At 38.6% G+C, this 18310-nt stretch overlaps 1 protein-coding gene across 5 annotated transcripts in view; it reads left to right on the top strand.

The window, feature by feature from the left end:
* Positions 1–18310, top strand: part of trps1 (trichorhinophalangeal syndrome I) — a 270301-nt gene that overhangs the window by 141236 nt on the left and 110755 nt on the right. For 2 of the 5 annotated variants that reach the window (XM_073931221.1, XM_073931223.1), the window contains exon 7: positions 7384–8576. In XM_073931221.1, coding sequence (XP_073787322.1) covers positions 7384–7392 — 9 coding nt within the window. In that variant the 3' untranslated portion in view covers positions 7393–8576. 5 annotated transcript variants of the gene reach the window in all.

The following is an 18310-nucleotide window of genomic DNA, read 5'->3' as shown; positions in this document are numbered from 1 at the left end:
TGACATCTGACAAATGAGCGATCCATCTAATCTTTCTCTTCAGAGTCATTGAAGTTCTACCTGCCCTCCTTCATGACCTCGTAAATACAGCTTCATTTTACAGCATGATGACAGAAGGTTTAATTTTTTTGAACGTTAGTGTTTGTTTAGAGTTCTGACCACAGGATACAGGGAGAATCTCCAGACCAACCTGGCAAACCAGACACTTTCCATAAAGAAGGTACAAATAGGGCCATATCCTTCGTCTTTTCAACAAATGGTCAGTGAACAGAGGTGTTTAACCTTTGGAAAATGACGATTGGGCACACCGGGAGGTCATACTAAACATTTTATCAGCTCTTTTCAGTGCTTTTTATATGAGCTGTGCAACTTAAATTAAAAATGGATCAATCTAAGTTTTTCTAGCATTAAACAACAAGTAAATCTCTGTTTTGTCCATACATTAACACAAATGCACTTGATATCACAAATTTGGGAACTCTTTCTGCTATTTACTTCATTTAATAACTGAAAATATATCAATAGCAAACATTGGCTAAAGGTCGGTTTGTACTTCTACGTTGAGTTCTTGTGAATTGTCTGGGCTTGTCTTCACATAGTCTAATAACCTTTGCAGTACCCTGATTCAAAACCCTCTCTCAAAATGTCACTACGCTGCAGGTCTGTGATTGGTCAGCTTGGTAGCAGTAATGAGTGTGGGTGGGGCTGAGAGCTGTCAGAACAGATGGAGGCTGGTGGTGGTGTTCAGCAAGTGTTAAGTCTTGTGGAGGAGCTCCGGATGGAAACTTTTCTTTTGTTTACTCTATGATTAAAGTTGGCCTTTCCTGCCTCTTTCTACTTTAAATAAGTGCACGTTTAAGCAAACTCTATTGTAGCATTCCATGCATTTATAATGTAATGTAATGTGTTTATTTATATAGCGCATTTATCATGTATGGCCATACAGCCAAAGCGCTTCATAAACATGAGGGGGGGTGTCTCCACACCATCACCAGTGTGCAGCATCCACTTGGATGATGCGATGGCAGCCATCGGCACCATTGCGCTCATCACACACCAGCTATAGGTGGAGTAGAGACAGTGATAGAGCCAATTCAGTGGATGAGGAGGATTGGAAGGCCATGATGGGTAAGGGCTGATGGAGGGAATTTGGCCAGGACACAGAGGTTACACCCCTACTATTTACAAGAAGTGCCATGGGATTTTTAATGACCACAGTGAGTCAGGACATCGGTTTAACATCTCATCTGAAAGATGGCTCTCATTTACGTATTTACTATACTGGGGCATTAGGACTGACACAGACCGCAGGTTGAGCGCCCCTTACTGGCCTCACTAACACCACTTCCAACAGCAATCAAATTTTCCCATATGGCCTCCAGTCCAGGTACTGATCAGGCTCAGACCTGCCTAGCTTCAGTGAGTAACCGGTCTTGGGTTGCAGGGTGATATGGCTGTGGCGGTTTTGCGATGTAAAACCCAAAACACTGGCAAAGAATCTGAACAAGATGGAATGTACCCCTCTCCCTACTAGTGTTTCACGAGTATTATTGCCAGAGTAGCACAGTAGCATACATGCTCAAAATGGTGTTGGCTACATGTATATTGCTTGTGATTTATTTTTTCATGGGGAACTATAACTACAAGTAAACATCTGCAACAAGAATCAGTCCAAGGCACTCGAGTAAAGTGTAAAAATTAAAAAGCCTTTATTCACATGGCTAAATCTCTAAAAACCTACGCGTTTCGGCAGAAGTCTGCCTTCATCAGGGTAACAGTGATCAGGTGTGTCTAGAGTCTCTTTTGAGTACTACGGTCACATGACTCATTTAAACATCTCAAATAGCACTCAAATAATTTAACAAGCAAACTCTACTACCATCATAAAATCGGCATAGATGCACATACACCCAGTTGCATTTGTGGGAAAAGAGAGAAGAAAAAAAAAAAAAAAAATATATATATATATATATATATATATACATACATATACATATATATACATACATACATATACACATACATATATACATATATACACATATACATATACATATATATACACATACATATACATACACATATACGTACACATACACATACATACATACATATACATACATATACACATACATACACACATATATACACATACACATACACACACATATACATATATATGGAAAATACATACATACATATAAACACATACTTCAATGTTATAATAAATAATAATAATAATAATAAAGGGATTAAGCCGATAAGAAAATGAATGAATAAATGAGTTTTTCTATAGATGCTTTACAGATCGTCATTATACATTGAAGTATGTGTTTATATGTATGTATGTATTTTCCATATATATGTATATGTGTGTATGTATGTGTATATGTATGTATGTATGTGTATGTGTACGTATATGTGTATGTATATGTATGTGTATATATATATATGTATATGTATGTGTATATATGTATATATGTATGTGTATATGTATGTATGTATATGTATATATATGTATATTTATATGTAAATCTCTCTTTTCCCACAAATGCAACTGGGTGTATGTGCATCTATGCCGATTTTATGATGGTAGTAGAGTTTGCTTGTTAAATTATTTGAGTGCTATTTGAGATGTTTAAATGAGTCATGTGACCGTAGTACTCAAAAGAGACTCTAGACACACCTGATCACTGTTACCCTGATGAAGGCAGACTTCTGCCGAAACGCGTAGGTTTTTAGAGATTTAGCCATGTGAATAAAGGCTTTTTAATTTTTTCACTTTACTCGAGTGCCTTGGACTGATTCTTGTTGCAGATTTGATGAATCCCTTACCCAAAGAGCACCGACCATACATTCGAACTTACCCCAGAGCGCTTTTTGTTTGTTTTTTTCTGGAGTATACAAGTGAACATCCTTTTTTTTCATGCAGACATTAAATGTGTTTAGAAGTAGTTTGTTGGCAATATATTTTATCCTATGTCCTTGTGGAAAGCATGCGATTGTGTTTTTATTGCCTTAAAACAATGTTGGACATCAAAGTATACCTTATTCTTGGAAATTGCCATAGATTGCTGGCTTTTCTTCCACACGACTGTTGTTTACCTGTTAGATAGCGCTATGAAAATGACATCAAACGATCTCTTTAAATAGGACTCAGTGCTGTTGTCTTTGCGTGTCTGTGTCTGTGTCAATTAAATACATTTTTAAAGATTTTCAAGATTATCTGCTACACAGAAGTCCTTTTTTCCACAGTCCTTCCTTCTAATTTAGCTGCGCTGTCTCTTTTATGCCCAGTTGTTTCCTTGCAGAATGGAAGCTTGGCAGGATTATGGGTAGGTTGGCCTTTGAGGAAGGCGGCCTCCCTGGCAGAAAGATGACCAAGGTTATTTTCCTTTGGTGATAATAAGTAATGGCTTATATAGATCAGTGAGCCCTAATCACAAATTCCTCCCCGCATCTCATTACTTTAACATTCTTTTAGCTGTATCAGCGGCAGCGGCACTTAGACCATAATTTCCTCATCGGTCAGTGCTGAGTGGATCAGAGTTCTGGAGGAGATGAAACAGAATGACAGTCTATTGGCCAGAAAAAAAGAGGCTATATCTGAGTAGACTTCAGTGGAAAATGCTTTTTATTTATTTATTTATTTTTCTTTAGTTATATAAGAAAACGCAGCCTATTTTTTGCCCTTTTCCCCCCTCAAAGAACCCAATTAGACCATTAAACTTTTATAGCTGTGTTTTGTGTTTTTCTTTTGCTTTCATTTAGAGCACAACCCCTCATTATCTTCTCTAGATCTTTCTGTATTATTTTAAACAACACTTCACAATGTGCCTCTCTGGTTCTACTAACACTACTCTGAGTGGATTTAGAGATTTGTGTCTCCAGTATTGAACATTCTTCCTACGTGAGCAGATACAGGCATTGCAGTCTTTTTGGCTCGAGTCCTCCTGTTTCAATCACTTCCATTGATTTAATATTATTTTTTTAGGGGTTTTTCACCTTTTGTCTTTAGTAACACTGTGCTGCTGTCATGTCCAGCCATTGTTTTTGTCATGGGAGCAACAGTGAGGATGACTGGAGGAGGACCGGCTTGATCAGGCCAGTGGCAGCAGGATTACAGACTCTTTAAAACTTAAGTGTCTCCAGTATTGACCTTATTCTTCCTGTGCGAGCTGATCCAGCCATTGACGTCTCTATGGCTCGAGACTTCCAGTTTCAATCACTCCCACTGATTTTTATTTCATTATTTATTATCTTTTCGGCTTAGTCCCTTTATTAATCTGGGGTCGCTACAGGAGAAAGAACTGCCAACTTATTCAGCATATGTGTTATTCAGCAACCCATCACTGGTAAACATCCAAACACACTCATTTACACACATACACAACGGACAATTCAGCCTTCCCAATTCCCCTATAGCGCATGTGTTTGGACTTCAGGGGAAACCAGAGCACCCAGAGGAAACCCACGCCATACAAATTCCACACAGAAATGCCAACTGGCATCGAACCAGCGACCTTCTTGCTGTGAGGTGATCGTGCTACCCACTGCGTCCCCGTGCAGCCTCTTTACGTATTTATTTTTATTATTTTTATGGGTTTTTTCACCTTATATTAGTATAGGACAGTGGAGGACAGATAGGAAAGCACTGGGAGTAAAGAGAGGGGTAGAGGATCAGCATAGGACCTTGAGCTGAGAATTGAACTCAGGCGCTCTTAGCCACTAGGCTATTGGCTCCAACTCTTCCATTGATTTTTAATTAATAATAATTCCTTACATTTGTATAGTGCTTTTCTGGATACTCAAAGCACTTTACATATTTTTGGGGGGGATCTCCTTTTCTACCACCAGTGTGCAGCATCCATGTAAATATTGAATCTGTAGAAGATATACAGTAGTAAATAATTAAAGTAAGTCTAATGCTGCGTTCACAGAAAACGCAAAAAACGCGTCAAGCGTGAGGGATTTACATGTAAAGTCAATGCAAACGCGTGAATAGACATCCTGCAGCGCGATACGCGCGAATGTTGTGGTGCGAATTGCGCGATAGGTATGGTGTGAATTAAGTGTTTTGCGAGTTTGACTCGTGTTTTGCACAAATTGCTCGAGTTCGAAAATCTGAACTTGAGCGGACATTCGCGCTGCGTTCACCAATCAGGAGCTTGCTCTTGTGGGGTTGTGATTGTGACGTAGCGCCTGTTGTTGGTGTCCCGGGGAAATCCTCCAGCCGACACTGACAAAAGGTTCATCAAACTGGGCTCGGCTCAGTCAGAAGCACCGCTGAAAGCCTCTGTCAGCCAGGTTAGGTTTCTGGAGGAGTTTATGAGCTCACATAGCTGGACGTACCTCTGAAAGAATCTAGTGGACTCAGACACGGGCCTAAACGTATCGACGCTGTTTTTTAGCCTTCATAAAGCACAAAAACACTGTTATTTTCCTAATGAGATCCATGTTAGCCATTTAGCTATAAAGCTAGATTCACCGGGCAGACAGAAGCCCTGCCCATCACAGGAATCTGCGTTTGTTCTGAAGCGGATTTGACGTGCAAATGAAGCAAGTAAACTCAAATGCGTGAATATCGCAATTTATCCGCGCGTTTCGCGTCTGTTGTGAACAGCATAAAAGCATTCATCAAATTATGAGACAAGACAAGAATGGGATCCAAATGTTTTATCTAAATGTTGGCTGCTGTATGTGGAGCACTTCATTTTGGTCATTGTGCTGAATGGTTTGTAATTATTTCTCACTTCTAGGTGATCTTTCAAATAGCACAGTTTCTATGCAATATTACACAGCCATTCTTGCAATATTTGACACTTTTTGTCTTTGCGCCATCTCTGAGTGCCCTATTTTGGCCATGCTGCCCTAAAATGGAAGGTGAGTGTTTGATTTGAGGATAATACACACTTCCTCCGGTGCATCGTGGAAATTTTGACATGACCTTTAACCCCAAACACATCAGTCTTCAACAGCTCTGTCACTGCTTGAGCTCTGTTTTTTGTGCTTTATTAACAAGAACCAGCATGCAGTTTCATTATACAACAATTAAACTGAAAAAAAAAAAAAAATTGAACAGAACAGAATAATAATAATTTTACATAATTATCATTTTACATGCTTTTTTGTTGCAAATTTAGTTATTAACAAAAGTTGTTAAAGGCACTTTTAGTACAGAAAATACTTGTATACAAACATTTCATGCAAAAAAAAGGTAAACCACGAGCATATTTTAAGCGTTTTAATTGCTTTTTTATTTTCAGACTTTGACATCACTTTTTAATCTCCTTCTAGCAACATGAAGAGAGATTTTACGTATGTGAAATTCATTTATTCAGTCATTTTCCTTCAGCTTAGTTCCTTTTATTATCAGGGGTTGGCACAAAAAAATAAATCACCTACTATTTCAGCTGTTTTCATGCAGCAGATGCCCTTCCAGCTGCAACCCAGTACTGGGAAACACCCATACACATTCACACTCATACACTACGGCCAATTTAGGGGCGGGAGAACAAGCATTAAAGACATAGGCCACAAAAACAGCTACATTGTGTGCAGAGCTGAAAATCCCAATATTCTTAAAGGTATAATGAACAATCTGATGGGTGTTTTGAGCTGAAACTTTACAGACACTACAAAAGACTTGTCTTAAATCTTGAAAAGGGTAAAATAGAAGCCATTTAAAGAGCAATCTAGTCAAAAATAACCCCAAATCACATGTTTATAAGATAGGAAAATTATTATGAGCAATGAAAGCTTCAACATTATTCCAGAAATGTTGAGTATATTGGCAAGACCAAAATAAATGTGAAATAGTTTCATTAAAGCTTTCAAAGAGACAGCATTTTAAGGTAACACTTTACAATAAGGTTCATTAGTTAATGCATTTACTAACCTGAACTAATCATGAACAACACATGTACAGCATTTATTAATCATATTTGAACATTTACTAATGCATTATTAACATCCAAGTCCATGCTTGTTAACATTAGTTAATGCACCGTGAGTTAACATGAACTAACAATGAACTACTGTATTTTCATTAACTAACATGAACAAATACAGTAGTAAATGTATTTTTCATTGTTTGTTCATGTTAGTAAATGCATTAATTAACATTAACTAATGAACCTTATTGTAAAGTGTGACCCGTTTTAATTCAATATCACGAGGCTGCTCGGACTCTGTTTGCTGTGTGTTGGCACTGCGTGGAGCAGTTTATTGTTGAATGGTGTGCTTGCACAGAAAAAAATGGAGGCTTTTGTTCTCTAATTGCTGTTCTCAGCAAGTTTTTGTTTATGTCACAGCTTATTTGTCATTGAGCGCAAGCGTGTGTGTGTGTGTGTGTGTTTGTTTCCATGTCCGTTTGTGTTCTAGAAGTGCTAATGCAGGAAGTGGAAAACCTTCCTCCGCATCTCGCAGACGAATTCTGTAACAGGGTGCCACATTTTATGAGCAAAGACGGGAGGGAAGGAGGGAATGTGACTACCTGCTGTAGTCTGCGGGCAAGCGGAGAGCCGTGTATGACCTCACCGTCTGAGGGGGCGGAATACACTGAGCCGTTTCAACAGCCTTCCAGGACGCCCCTGTTTATTTTTGTCTATGGAATGATGGGAAATTTGACTGCTGCAGAAACAAACTGACACCCTTGTGCAGCCAGCCTGGCTTGTATGTGTGTGTGTCTGTGTGTGTGTGTTCGTCCTGTTCCTGGGGTTTGGCCGCCCTGGCCAGGAGGTAGAATGGAAAGGATGGCGAGCTTGTGAGCAAAGTTTGCTGTTCCGTAGCCCATAATGGTCAGATTGTGTTTAAAGTTGAAGCAAGACATAATCGGCGGTAATTCACTCATGTGTCTGTCCGCCATGATTACATCCTTCTCCACCATCCTAAATCAAGTCCTTTCAGTTACGGCCAGCTGCTCTCATAACATGTCAGCGTTGGAGTTTCCATGCCGTTTTTAAACCCGATGGCTGATTAATTTATCGACTTTAAGTCTGAATGGCACTTGTGTCAAGTACACTGCACCTTCTGTTGTGTTTGGATTCATGCCTTGCTTCTATTCGGGCATACACCTCAAAGAAAAGGCTGCACTGTTATCAAAACCTCATGCTATGTGAAGCTATCTTTCTAATGAAATGTGGTTCTGCTTATGGTGCTGTATGTGGTAGCAGGTTGGACTGTTTGGTGTGCTTCAAACGTTCCATCTGCTCTGAATCACCTGGTTAAATAGTGCCGGAAACCTGCCTCCTTACCACCCACGTCTGCTTTCATTCAGTGAAACTATTATAATGATAATAAATGTCGGTGATAATAAAAAATCGCCAGCCAAACCCCTCGAAACCTCTCAAACTTTCCGCGATGTTATTTACATTTGAACCCAAGTGAAATTTTAAAGTGAAAGGGTGTAACCGTATCTGCGTTCAAAGACTCAAAACAAGAGCGCACCCAATGTGTCGTTGACGAGCACAAAAATAAAGTGTTCAGCGACCGGATGGTGGTTATTTTTATGCTTTAATTGTGTAATACTCTGTGTTTTTATATATAAATCACTCATTAAAGTGTGTTTTTTTGCATTATGTCAGTCTTTTAAATGCAGATTATGTGGAAAAAGGAGGATGTGTGGTGTGCGGGATGAAACGTAAATATTCCTGTGTTCAAACATCTGGTTTGGAGGTGCGGTGTGGGGCGTTCTTGATCTGCGTCTGATCTGTTTGATTTTTCTCCATGGTGGGAACCCCATGTACACCCTCTTTCCATCAATTTTCAACCTCCTTCTTACTACGTAATATAGTGTTTATTAATGCATTTAAAAGAAGCACAGATGACTAGCTAGTTTTGTACACATTTGGCCATTTTTAATACTGTTTTTATGCTTTGTTGAATTATATTTCTGTTATGAATTGCCACTGAGACTTATTTATTCATTCATTTTCTACTGCCTATCCGGGGCAGGGTTGTGGGGGCAGCAGTTATAGGAGAGAACCCCAGGCTTCCCTCTCCCCAGACACTTCCTCCAGCTCCTCCAAGGGGATCCCTAGGAGTTTATTAGCAAGCCCAGAGTAATAGTCCCTCCAGCGTGTCCTGGGTCTTTCCTCCGGTGGGACATTCTTGGAACACCTCCCTAGATAGGCGTCCAAGAGGCATCTAAAACAGATTTTCCAAGCCACCGATGTGGAGGAGCAGGAGCTCTATTCTGAGCTCCCCCTGGGTGACAGAGCTCCTCACACTATTCATAAGGGTGCGCCCTGCCCTTTCGGTCATGACCCAAAGTTCATGATCATAGGTGAGAGTAGGAACGTAGATTGACCGGTAAATCAGGAGCTTTGCCTTTCGGCTCAGCTCCTTCTTTCCCACAACAAACCTGCATTACTGCTGCCGCTGCACCGATCCACCTGTCAATCTCACGCCATCCTTCCCTCACTCGTAAACAAAACCCAAAGATACTTGCACTCCTCCACCTAGGGTAAGGACTTTCCTCTAACCTGGAGATGGAAATCCACTTTTTCCCGGTGGAGCACCATGGCCTCAGACTTCGATGTGTCACACTCTGCAGCAAACCACTCCAGTGCATTCTGAAGGTCCATGTTCAACAGAGATAAAATCCTGTGGTTCCCACACCAGATCCCCTTCAGCCCAAGGATGCGCTTTGAAATTCTGTTATGAACAGAATTGGTGACAAAGAGCAGCCCTGCCGGAGTCCAACATGCACTGGAAACAAGTCTGACTTATTGCCGGCAATGCGAACCAGACTCCCACTCTGTTCATACAGGGATGAGACGGCCCAGATCGCCTCTGACCCCATACTCCCCGAGCACCCTCCACAGAATGCCACGAGGGACACGGTTCGATGCCTTCTCCAAGTCCACAAAACACATGTGGACTGGTTGGGCATACTCCCATGAACCCTTGAGCACCCTGGTGAGGGTAAAGAGCTGGTCCAGTGTACCACGGCCTGGATGTAGATTGCATTGTTCCTCCTGGATCCTAGGTTCAACAATCAGGCACAGTTCAATCGTCAGGAACAGAAGCTGGCCACTGAGACTTTTTTAGTTTTTTTTTTTCTTCCAAAAAATATTTATTGGGTTTTGTTTGAACTACAGAACAAAACACAAAAAAATACAAATAAATAAAAAGACAAATGGTTAAAAATGTGAAAAAAATATGGAAATAAATTATTATAAATTTAAATCATAACAGTACATAATTAAAAATAAATCAACAATCAGTACATTTTTTGTACCTTGCGTTTGACAGCTTTTCTGCAATGTGAATGGGACGCTGGGCAACGGAGTGTGGATCCAAACGCAGGTTTAATAAACAGAATGGTCGGGCCAGCAACAGTCAACACAGCAGCAAACAGATGTGTACGGGCAATCCAGAGCCGTGGTCAGTAAACAGGCCAATGGTCAGTACAGGCAGGCAGCAAACGTAAATAAACAAGACAAAGCAAGGGTCGGTACACGGCAAGGCAAGGGAAATGTGTCATAATGTTCACAGTAAAAGTATAACAAGACTCAGTGTGTTTGTGTGCTGGATAAATAGTCCAACTAATCAGTCTTTGAGCAGCTTTGGCTTTGTGAGTGTAATCAAACGGGATCAGGAACCGGTGTGGCTTGGTGTGGTGCATGACTGGAACTTGTAGTTCTTGAGAATTGGTGGATTTGTAGTCCGTTAGCGATCTGTTTGTATGCCAGTGATCTGCACAGGCTGGATGGTTGGTGATCGTGACATTTCCAGTGTGTGTTGTTTAAACAAATGTGTTAATTGTTGCTGAAATGTAAAAAATCTGTAAAATGTAACAAGTAACCAACAAGGGTATGAAAGCTTAAACATCAAACAATTTTGCATGGTCCACCTTGTTCAAAATTGTTAAAAGGGGGTCTATATTTTATAAAAATCGTGCAATTTTCCTTCGACAGTGTATGTCAGCTTCTCCAAAGCAAGATTTGCTAGTCATTTCTTTAATCTTCTGGCCACAGGATGGTTTTTGACTCTTTTTTTCCAATTTAAAGCAATAACATGCTTCGCTTGGAGGAAACGAACATCTAATAGTTTGCATGTGCTTGTGTTTAGATCCAGGTTTACAGAGTATATAATGTGGGAACCAAATGTAGACTTTTTCAGTTTTACTTGTGTTATTTATTAAATAATTTATTAATGTTGTGCATTAAGCTTGGATTGAGCTTTAACCAGACTTTAATTTGTATATTTAAAATTTTCCTATGTTATATTTACTTTTCCAAATGTCTGTTCAGCTTTAGCCTATTTTTATTTCAGATTTAGTCATCTTAGTGCCTAAATAAGAACATATCTAAATGTGGATTGGTGGTGCGTCACTAAAGATCACGTCTGCATTTAATGAGGAAGCAATTGTATTAAAAAAGAAAAAAAAGAAAAATCTGGTTCACTTGATGCCAGAAACATCCAGGTGGGCCTAATAATGCAGGCGGAGTCTGAAAGCAGAATCTGAGCGGAGCTTTTTATGACCTACAGAAGAAGATGAGAGAGAAAACCCTGTACTGCATCATTTGAATGTTTATAAGAATTCTGCTTTTGATTTGCTGACCGAAGCTTGCTTGTTTGAACACCGAGGTCTAACTCCAGAGCCAGGCAGACTGCAAGCAGACATCTGTTTTAACTATGCACGACAAAAGTCATTGACCTGACAGTGGATTTACCAGCCTTTCTTTTTTTTTTCCTTCAATCTCTCCCTCCTCCACTTTCATGTCTTCTGCTCCTGTCTCGGGTGTGAGCCGACAGCCGTAGCGTTGAGGGAACCGCCGTTGCGTGTAGATGAGTCGTTGCGCTCTTTTTTTTTTTTTTCCCCACTGCAAATGAACATCTGGCCTGCATATTGGTTCCATGTGTGAAAACGAGATCCGTCCGAATAATGACCAGCCTCAATCAGGATTCAGGGGGGTGGAGATGAATGCACGCTGATCCTGATTTGCTCGACAGTTCAAATTGGCAGCACCTTACGTAATTAAGGAGCAATTGGCCAAGATTAGGCGGGCTTCGGACCCTGACCGATCATTAATTTCAGAGCCCATCTCAGGGTCTGGGCCCCTGCATTTTTTACTACCCCGCCGACCTCCTCTGGAGTTTGCCAAAGCACTATCAGCTGGGAACTATTTGTCAGAAACCCCCTCATAACGACCTTAATTGTTTTAGACAAACAAGCAAGCTTGTGGCCTAGGCTTTTTATACAGGAAGACATGGCTTCTTTGATCCGCACTATATTCCTTAGCGAAGCCTCAGAGCTATTTACCAAAGAGATTTATCCACGGACAGACAGACAGACAAGCAGACAGACAGACTGTTAGGCTCGAAACAGCCACTTTGTGGCTGCTGTCCCGCTTCAGAGATGAAAGAATCCTCATTTCTTAAAGCCAAAGTTTAATCAAAAATCAACTTATTCAATAAATTTTTTTTCTATACTATAACTATATAATAGTGTATGTATGTATGTATGTATGTATGTATGTATACATGTATGTATATATTTTCACAGTATGTCTGATAATATTTTTTTCTTCTAGAGAAGGTCTTAATTGTTTTTTTCAGCTAGAATTTAAATAAATAGGGATTATTAATAAATAAATAATATTATATATGGTATATTATTATTATAGTGTGTGTATATATATATATATATATATATATATATATATATATATATATATATATATATATTAGGTGTGTCAAATCGAAATCGATCGAAATTTATGCTCAACTTCGATTATCGAATTAAAAAATAGAATCGTCGATGCTGCCACGCCCTCATGTCACGTTAGCTTGGAAAAAAACAGGATTGTTGAAGTGCTTGTTAAACTGCAGACGCAGGAGACCCGTCGACAGAGCTTAAACCCTCTCCTCTTTCAATGAAGTCGCCGGTGTGGAAGTATTTTGGATTTCCAGTTAGTTATGTTGACAACGTTCATGTTGTCAACAAAAAAAAACACAGTTTGCAAGCTCTGCTATGTACGTATTACGGTTGGGATGATAGACGATGGGCGCATCGCGATCCTCCGCCCCGCACCCGTTGCAAATCTGCTCGCGAAAAATACACACACAGGCCCTGTTTACACTATTATGTCTTTGTTTTTAAATGGCATTTTAGAACGACAACGATCCACATCCACACTGGCGTGTAGCGTTTCTGAGGAGCCCTCCTTCCTCACTAAAAACGCACATCACGTGACCACACACTCATTCACACACAGACACAGACGCACACACATTGTCATGCGCTCGAGACATCGGGTCAAGGCTTAGTCATTTTAGCGAACACCTCAGATACTGTTGGCTGGTTCCTGTTGGTTGTGCGTCTTTTTTACCGACGCCATTATAACGACACAGATCACTGCCTATTCATGAGTCCCGCAGAAAAAAGTGATTGACAGGTGGTAATTATGTGCGTGTCTTGCCTTTATTCATTTACTGTATGATTTGTTTATGGGTAAAACAAAGACCATGCAAGTCAGGTAGTTTAAACGGTAGGCTACTAATAATTAATTCGTTATTAAATAATTAATTAATTATTCATAATCGAAAATCGAATCGAATCGTGACTTTAGAATCGAAAATGTAATCGAATCAAGGATTTGGAGGATCATGACACCCTTAATATATATACATATTGCTTATATATATATATATATATATATATATATATATATATATATATATATAATAACACAGACAACATTTACAGATATTTTAAACGCTTTCAAAAGTGTTTTATAAAAATTCGAAGGGTTTTCTTTAAAAAGATACAACATTTTTGCATTTACACCTCTGCATGTGGATTTGGGAAGCTTTTAAATTTGGGTAGGTAAAATCCAGGCAGAAATCCCAAAATAACAGCAGAGTTTAACTGGTAAATATTTGTATTTATTAAATATGATGTGAAACGGTTGTTTACGAAAATTGATAAATACATTTTATTTTTTATTTGTATTTTGGCTAGTGATATCCCTTGTTTTGGAAGAAATGTGTTCAACAGAATAAACTTGAGTGTCATAAATTGTCGACCATGAGCTTTGCTAAAAAAGGACTTGCTCAGTGTTTGTGCATGGCGCTGTCATTGGTCACATTACTCAGTGCAGGTGGCATCTGAGGCCAGTGTGGCATAACGTTAGTGCTGACGGTGCCTGCTATGCTTCAGTTGGAGCCATAAAAGCAGCCTTTGTAAGGGGGCGAACACTTTGCTCACACACTCTTTTGGCAACAGCATTGTAAGGTAATCTTGACAGCTCTTCCAGGTATATGACAGCACAACCAAACTGTTTAGAGAAAACACAAGTCCAATTGGCAGGACGATTCTCAGCGTGATGGGAATAAGCAAAGCGCAAACACTGCCATTGTTTACCACCGTCCCTCAGCAACGTCTCCATAGCAGCATAGCCGTCCGTCAAACGTGTGCTGCGTCCCAATTCGCATACTGTCCGTCCTAAATAGTATTCGAAAGTAAAAATAGTGTGTAGTACAGTATGTTATTATTGCATCTTAAATGGCACACTTTACGCACTGTACTTATGCACTGACACACTAAACAGTAAAGTATTTGAATGTGGTGTCGTCCCAATTTGAATTTTTTAATAATCGGAAATTCAAACCATTTCCCAGATGATGTTTAATGGTTGCCAAATAAAAAGACAAAATAAAAAGAGTATTTGACTGTGCATATGCACTTTTTACACTATTTGTACTCCAAAGTGTCGTAGCATAGTGCATAATTATGCGATTTGGGACACACCTGATGCCAAAGGTTACCGGATGGTCACTATTTTGCTTTAAAATTGAAAGCGTAAAACTAGCAGTACACCAACTGCTTATATTGCCCACAATACATTGCACGTTGGATGTGAATTCAATTATAACTACAAATTCGTGGGAAAAGTGTAAAAACTACAACATGGTGGACGTGCATGACCAACCATCAATAAAAGAGACTTCATCAAAGTTGAATAGTTCTTATGTAGCCAAATGGAAAATATAGAAATGTTTTCTGTGTTATTTATTTCATCTGTAACAATAAAGTGAACTTCTATAAAAGACGTCTTAAACATTAACTTCTAAATACGTAATTATCCGTAGACCTGAAGAGATTTCTCGGTAACACTTTATAATAGCTACACACTATGACTTATTTACTGAGCATTAGCATCTAGTGATTTCATTATGTTAAGCATTAACTCTACATTAACAAACGTTTATAACAGCAGCTACAAATGCTGTATTCATGACTTACAAGCATCTACTGTATATAATGTGTTTAATGATTGTATTTTCATTCTTGGTTATTGATTTATTTTTCATTACTAAATTAAGTATCGCATTATTTACAAACCGTTTGTATTTAAGAGTAGTTGAGGGTTTTTAGGATCATTCAGAATGAGTTAGTAAATGATTAATAAACTATTGAAATCAACATTTATATATCTAATTATTCAGGCATATTCTAATAGTTAACTAATATGTTAATAAATGCTTTATTAACTCAACTTCATACAGTTTTGTAATAGTTTTCTAATCTAAAGTGAGGATTTATTCATATAAGTCTCTTATAAATGACAATTAAAGGCTCAGAATCAAATGAACAAGAATCTTTGCAATCTTTTCTGAAAAAGTAAAATTACTGTAAAATTTAAATCACAGGTGTCAAACTCAGTTCCAAAAGGGCCGCAGTTCTGCACAGTTTAGTTCCAACCCTAATTAAACACACCTGATCAAACTAATTGAGTCCTTCAGGCTTGTTTGAAACCTACAGGTAAGTGTGTTGGAGCAGGGTTGGAACTAAACTGTGCAGGGCTTCGGCCCTCCAGGAATTGATTTTGACACCCCTGGTTTAAACATTGCTGGTGACTCATGTAATCCATGTTGGTGACTCCTGGCCTAGTGCATTGTGACAATTAATTTATATTTTACAGTAAAGATATACTGTTGAGATCAGAATTATTAGCCCCCCTTTGATATTTTTTTCTTTTTTAAATATTTCCCAAATGATGTTTAACAGAGCAAGAGAATTTCCACAGTATGTCTGATAATGTTTTTTCTGCTGGAGAAAGTCCAGTCTGATCTCACGAGGAAACGTATTTTACGGTTTGTCAGTTTAGTGGCTAAGTCGTACGAATTTGTACGGGTTCAGTCGTACGAAAATGTACGATTTTAAAAGAGAGGCTTGGCACCTAACCCCACCCCTAACCCCAACCGTCATTGGGTGATGAGCAAATCGTGCTAAATTGTACTAATTAGATCGTACAAATTTATACGAATTAGCCACTGAATCAAAAGTTACGAATTGCTGTGAGATTGCATTGGAAAGTCTTATTTGTTTTATTTCGGCTAGAATAAAAGCAGTTTTTAATTTTTTAAACACCATTTTAAGGACAAAATTAGTAGCCCCTTTAAAGGTTCACAAAACACTCGAGTACTTTTTTTGAGATTTTAACAGATTTGTGTGTGTTGAGCATCAGTTAGGACAATGTTAGCTTTAATTTTGGGGAAAACTGGGTAATTGAGCTTTTGTCAGCTAATTTCAGCTTCCGGGTTTAAAATGATTTTTGGGGCGGGATCAAAATCAGCGACGTATCAATGTTTAAAATCATGGGTCTCTATTGTTTGTGTGTTATTTTGTGAAGCTACTGACAGTCCCCTCCTTCTCCCCTGCTCTGCTGGCCACGCCCACTCCTGCCCTTTGTTCGCAGAGCTTCACGCCCACTATAATACATCTTTTGAAAAAATTCTGAGTTGGACCTGAACCGAAAGTGGGGGGTGTCATGACCCTTTAAGCTATAATTTTTCCTGACAGTCTACAGAACAAACCATGGTTATACAATAACTTGCCTAATTACCCTAACCTACCTAGTTAAGTCTTTAAATGTTACTGTAAGCTGTATAGAAGTGTCCTGAAGAATATCTAGTCAAATATTACTTATTGTCATCATGGCAAAGATAAAATAAATCAGTTTTCAGAGAGGAGTTATTAAAGTATTATATTTAGAAACGTGTTGAAGAAATCTGCTCTCCGTTAAACAGAAATTGGGGGAAAAAATAAACAGAGGGGCGAATAATTCTGACTTCAACTGTACATATAATCTTGTAAATAAATACAAGGAAAATGCAGTGTTTCTGCTGTAATTTGTGGGTTACTGTAGATTCTGCAGGAAATTGTTAACAGTGTACGTACTTTTAGAATTGGGACACACCATTGGTGTCAGCGATGGAGACTCAATCAGCTGAATGTGCAGCAGCAACCAGTCTGATTCTCCAGCCGTAAACAGCTCACAGCCACACGCATCAGACGTGACTGCAGCTTTAATCACAGCAAGATGGACCTGCAGAACTCCTGCTTTCTCATGCTTCTCACTCAGACTTGTCAGCACATCTGCCGGCTGAATCAGAGATATTGTTCATGGCTCTCGGCTTCTGCGGGAGAGAAATGTGGCCAGCAAACAACATGTCTGTGTGTCTGTGCCGGGGGCTTGACTTTCTGGCCGTTTGTTCACATCTCTGCTTGTTTCTCTTTCATTTCTGTAATGGTTTAATCGCTCGGCCTTGAGGCTGCAGATCCGCACCTACACCTTCAATAGTTCATCTTCAGGTAGCAGCATGCTCTCATTGTCCTACAGTTATCAGTGCTTCTGGAATGCAGGGAGAGTGCCATGCTGTTTATTAGATTATTATTATTATTATTATTATTATTATTATTATTATCATTATTATTTTTATCTCAATTTGAGTTAGGGCAAATAAGCATATAAATCAGTACTTTCATTTGTAAATGCATAATAATGACTTTTATTTTATTACATTTATCATTTCATTGATTTATTAAGTGAAAAATAAACTTATTTATAAACTTAGTTATTTACTATCACAATTGAATATTTTTAATAATTGGATACATATTTAGGGTTAGTCTCCCAGTACTGGGTTGTGGCTGAAAGGGCATTCGCTGTGTAAAACATGTTGGAATCGCTGGCATTTTATTCTGCTGTGGTGACCCCTGATAAATAAGGGACCAACCGAAGGAAAATAAATAAATGAGTGAACGTTTCAGAAAAATATTCAGGGAAATATGCATATTCATCTGTTCTTCATTTCAGTATTTGTAAAATTTCGGAAGTATTTGTAAATGCATATTAATAACAAATAATAATAATTTTGAATATGTATTGATTTATTAAATTAAATATTTAAAATGTTATTTGCATTTTAATTATATAATTTTGATAATTGCTTAAATGTTTTAGGTTTAGGAATATAAAGGTATTAGTGTTTCTTTATAATAATAATATTGTAT

This window comes from Danio rerio, chromosome 19 (genome assembly GCF_049306965.1).
Source record: "Danio rerio strain Tuebingen ecotype United States chromosome 19, GRCz12tu, whole genome shotgun sequence".
Taxonomy (NCBI): domain Eukaryota; kingdom Metazoa; phylum Chordata; class Actinopteri; order Cypriniformes; family Danionidae; genus Danio; species Danio rerio.
Note: the sequence above shows the minus strand (reverse complement) of the source record. Positions and strands in the feature narration are given on the sequence as shown.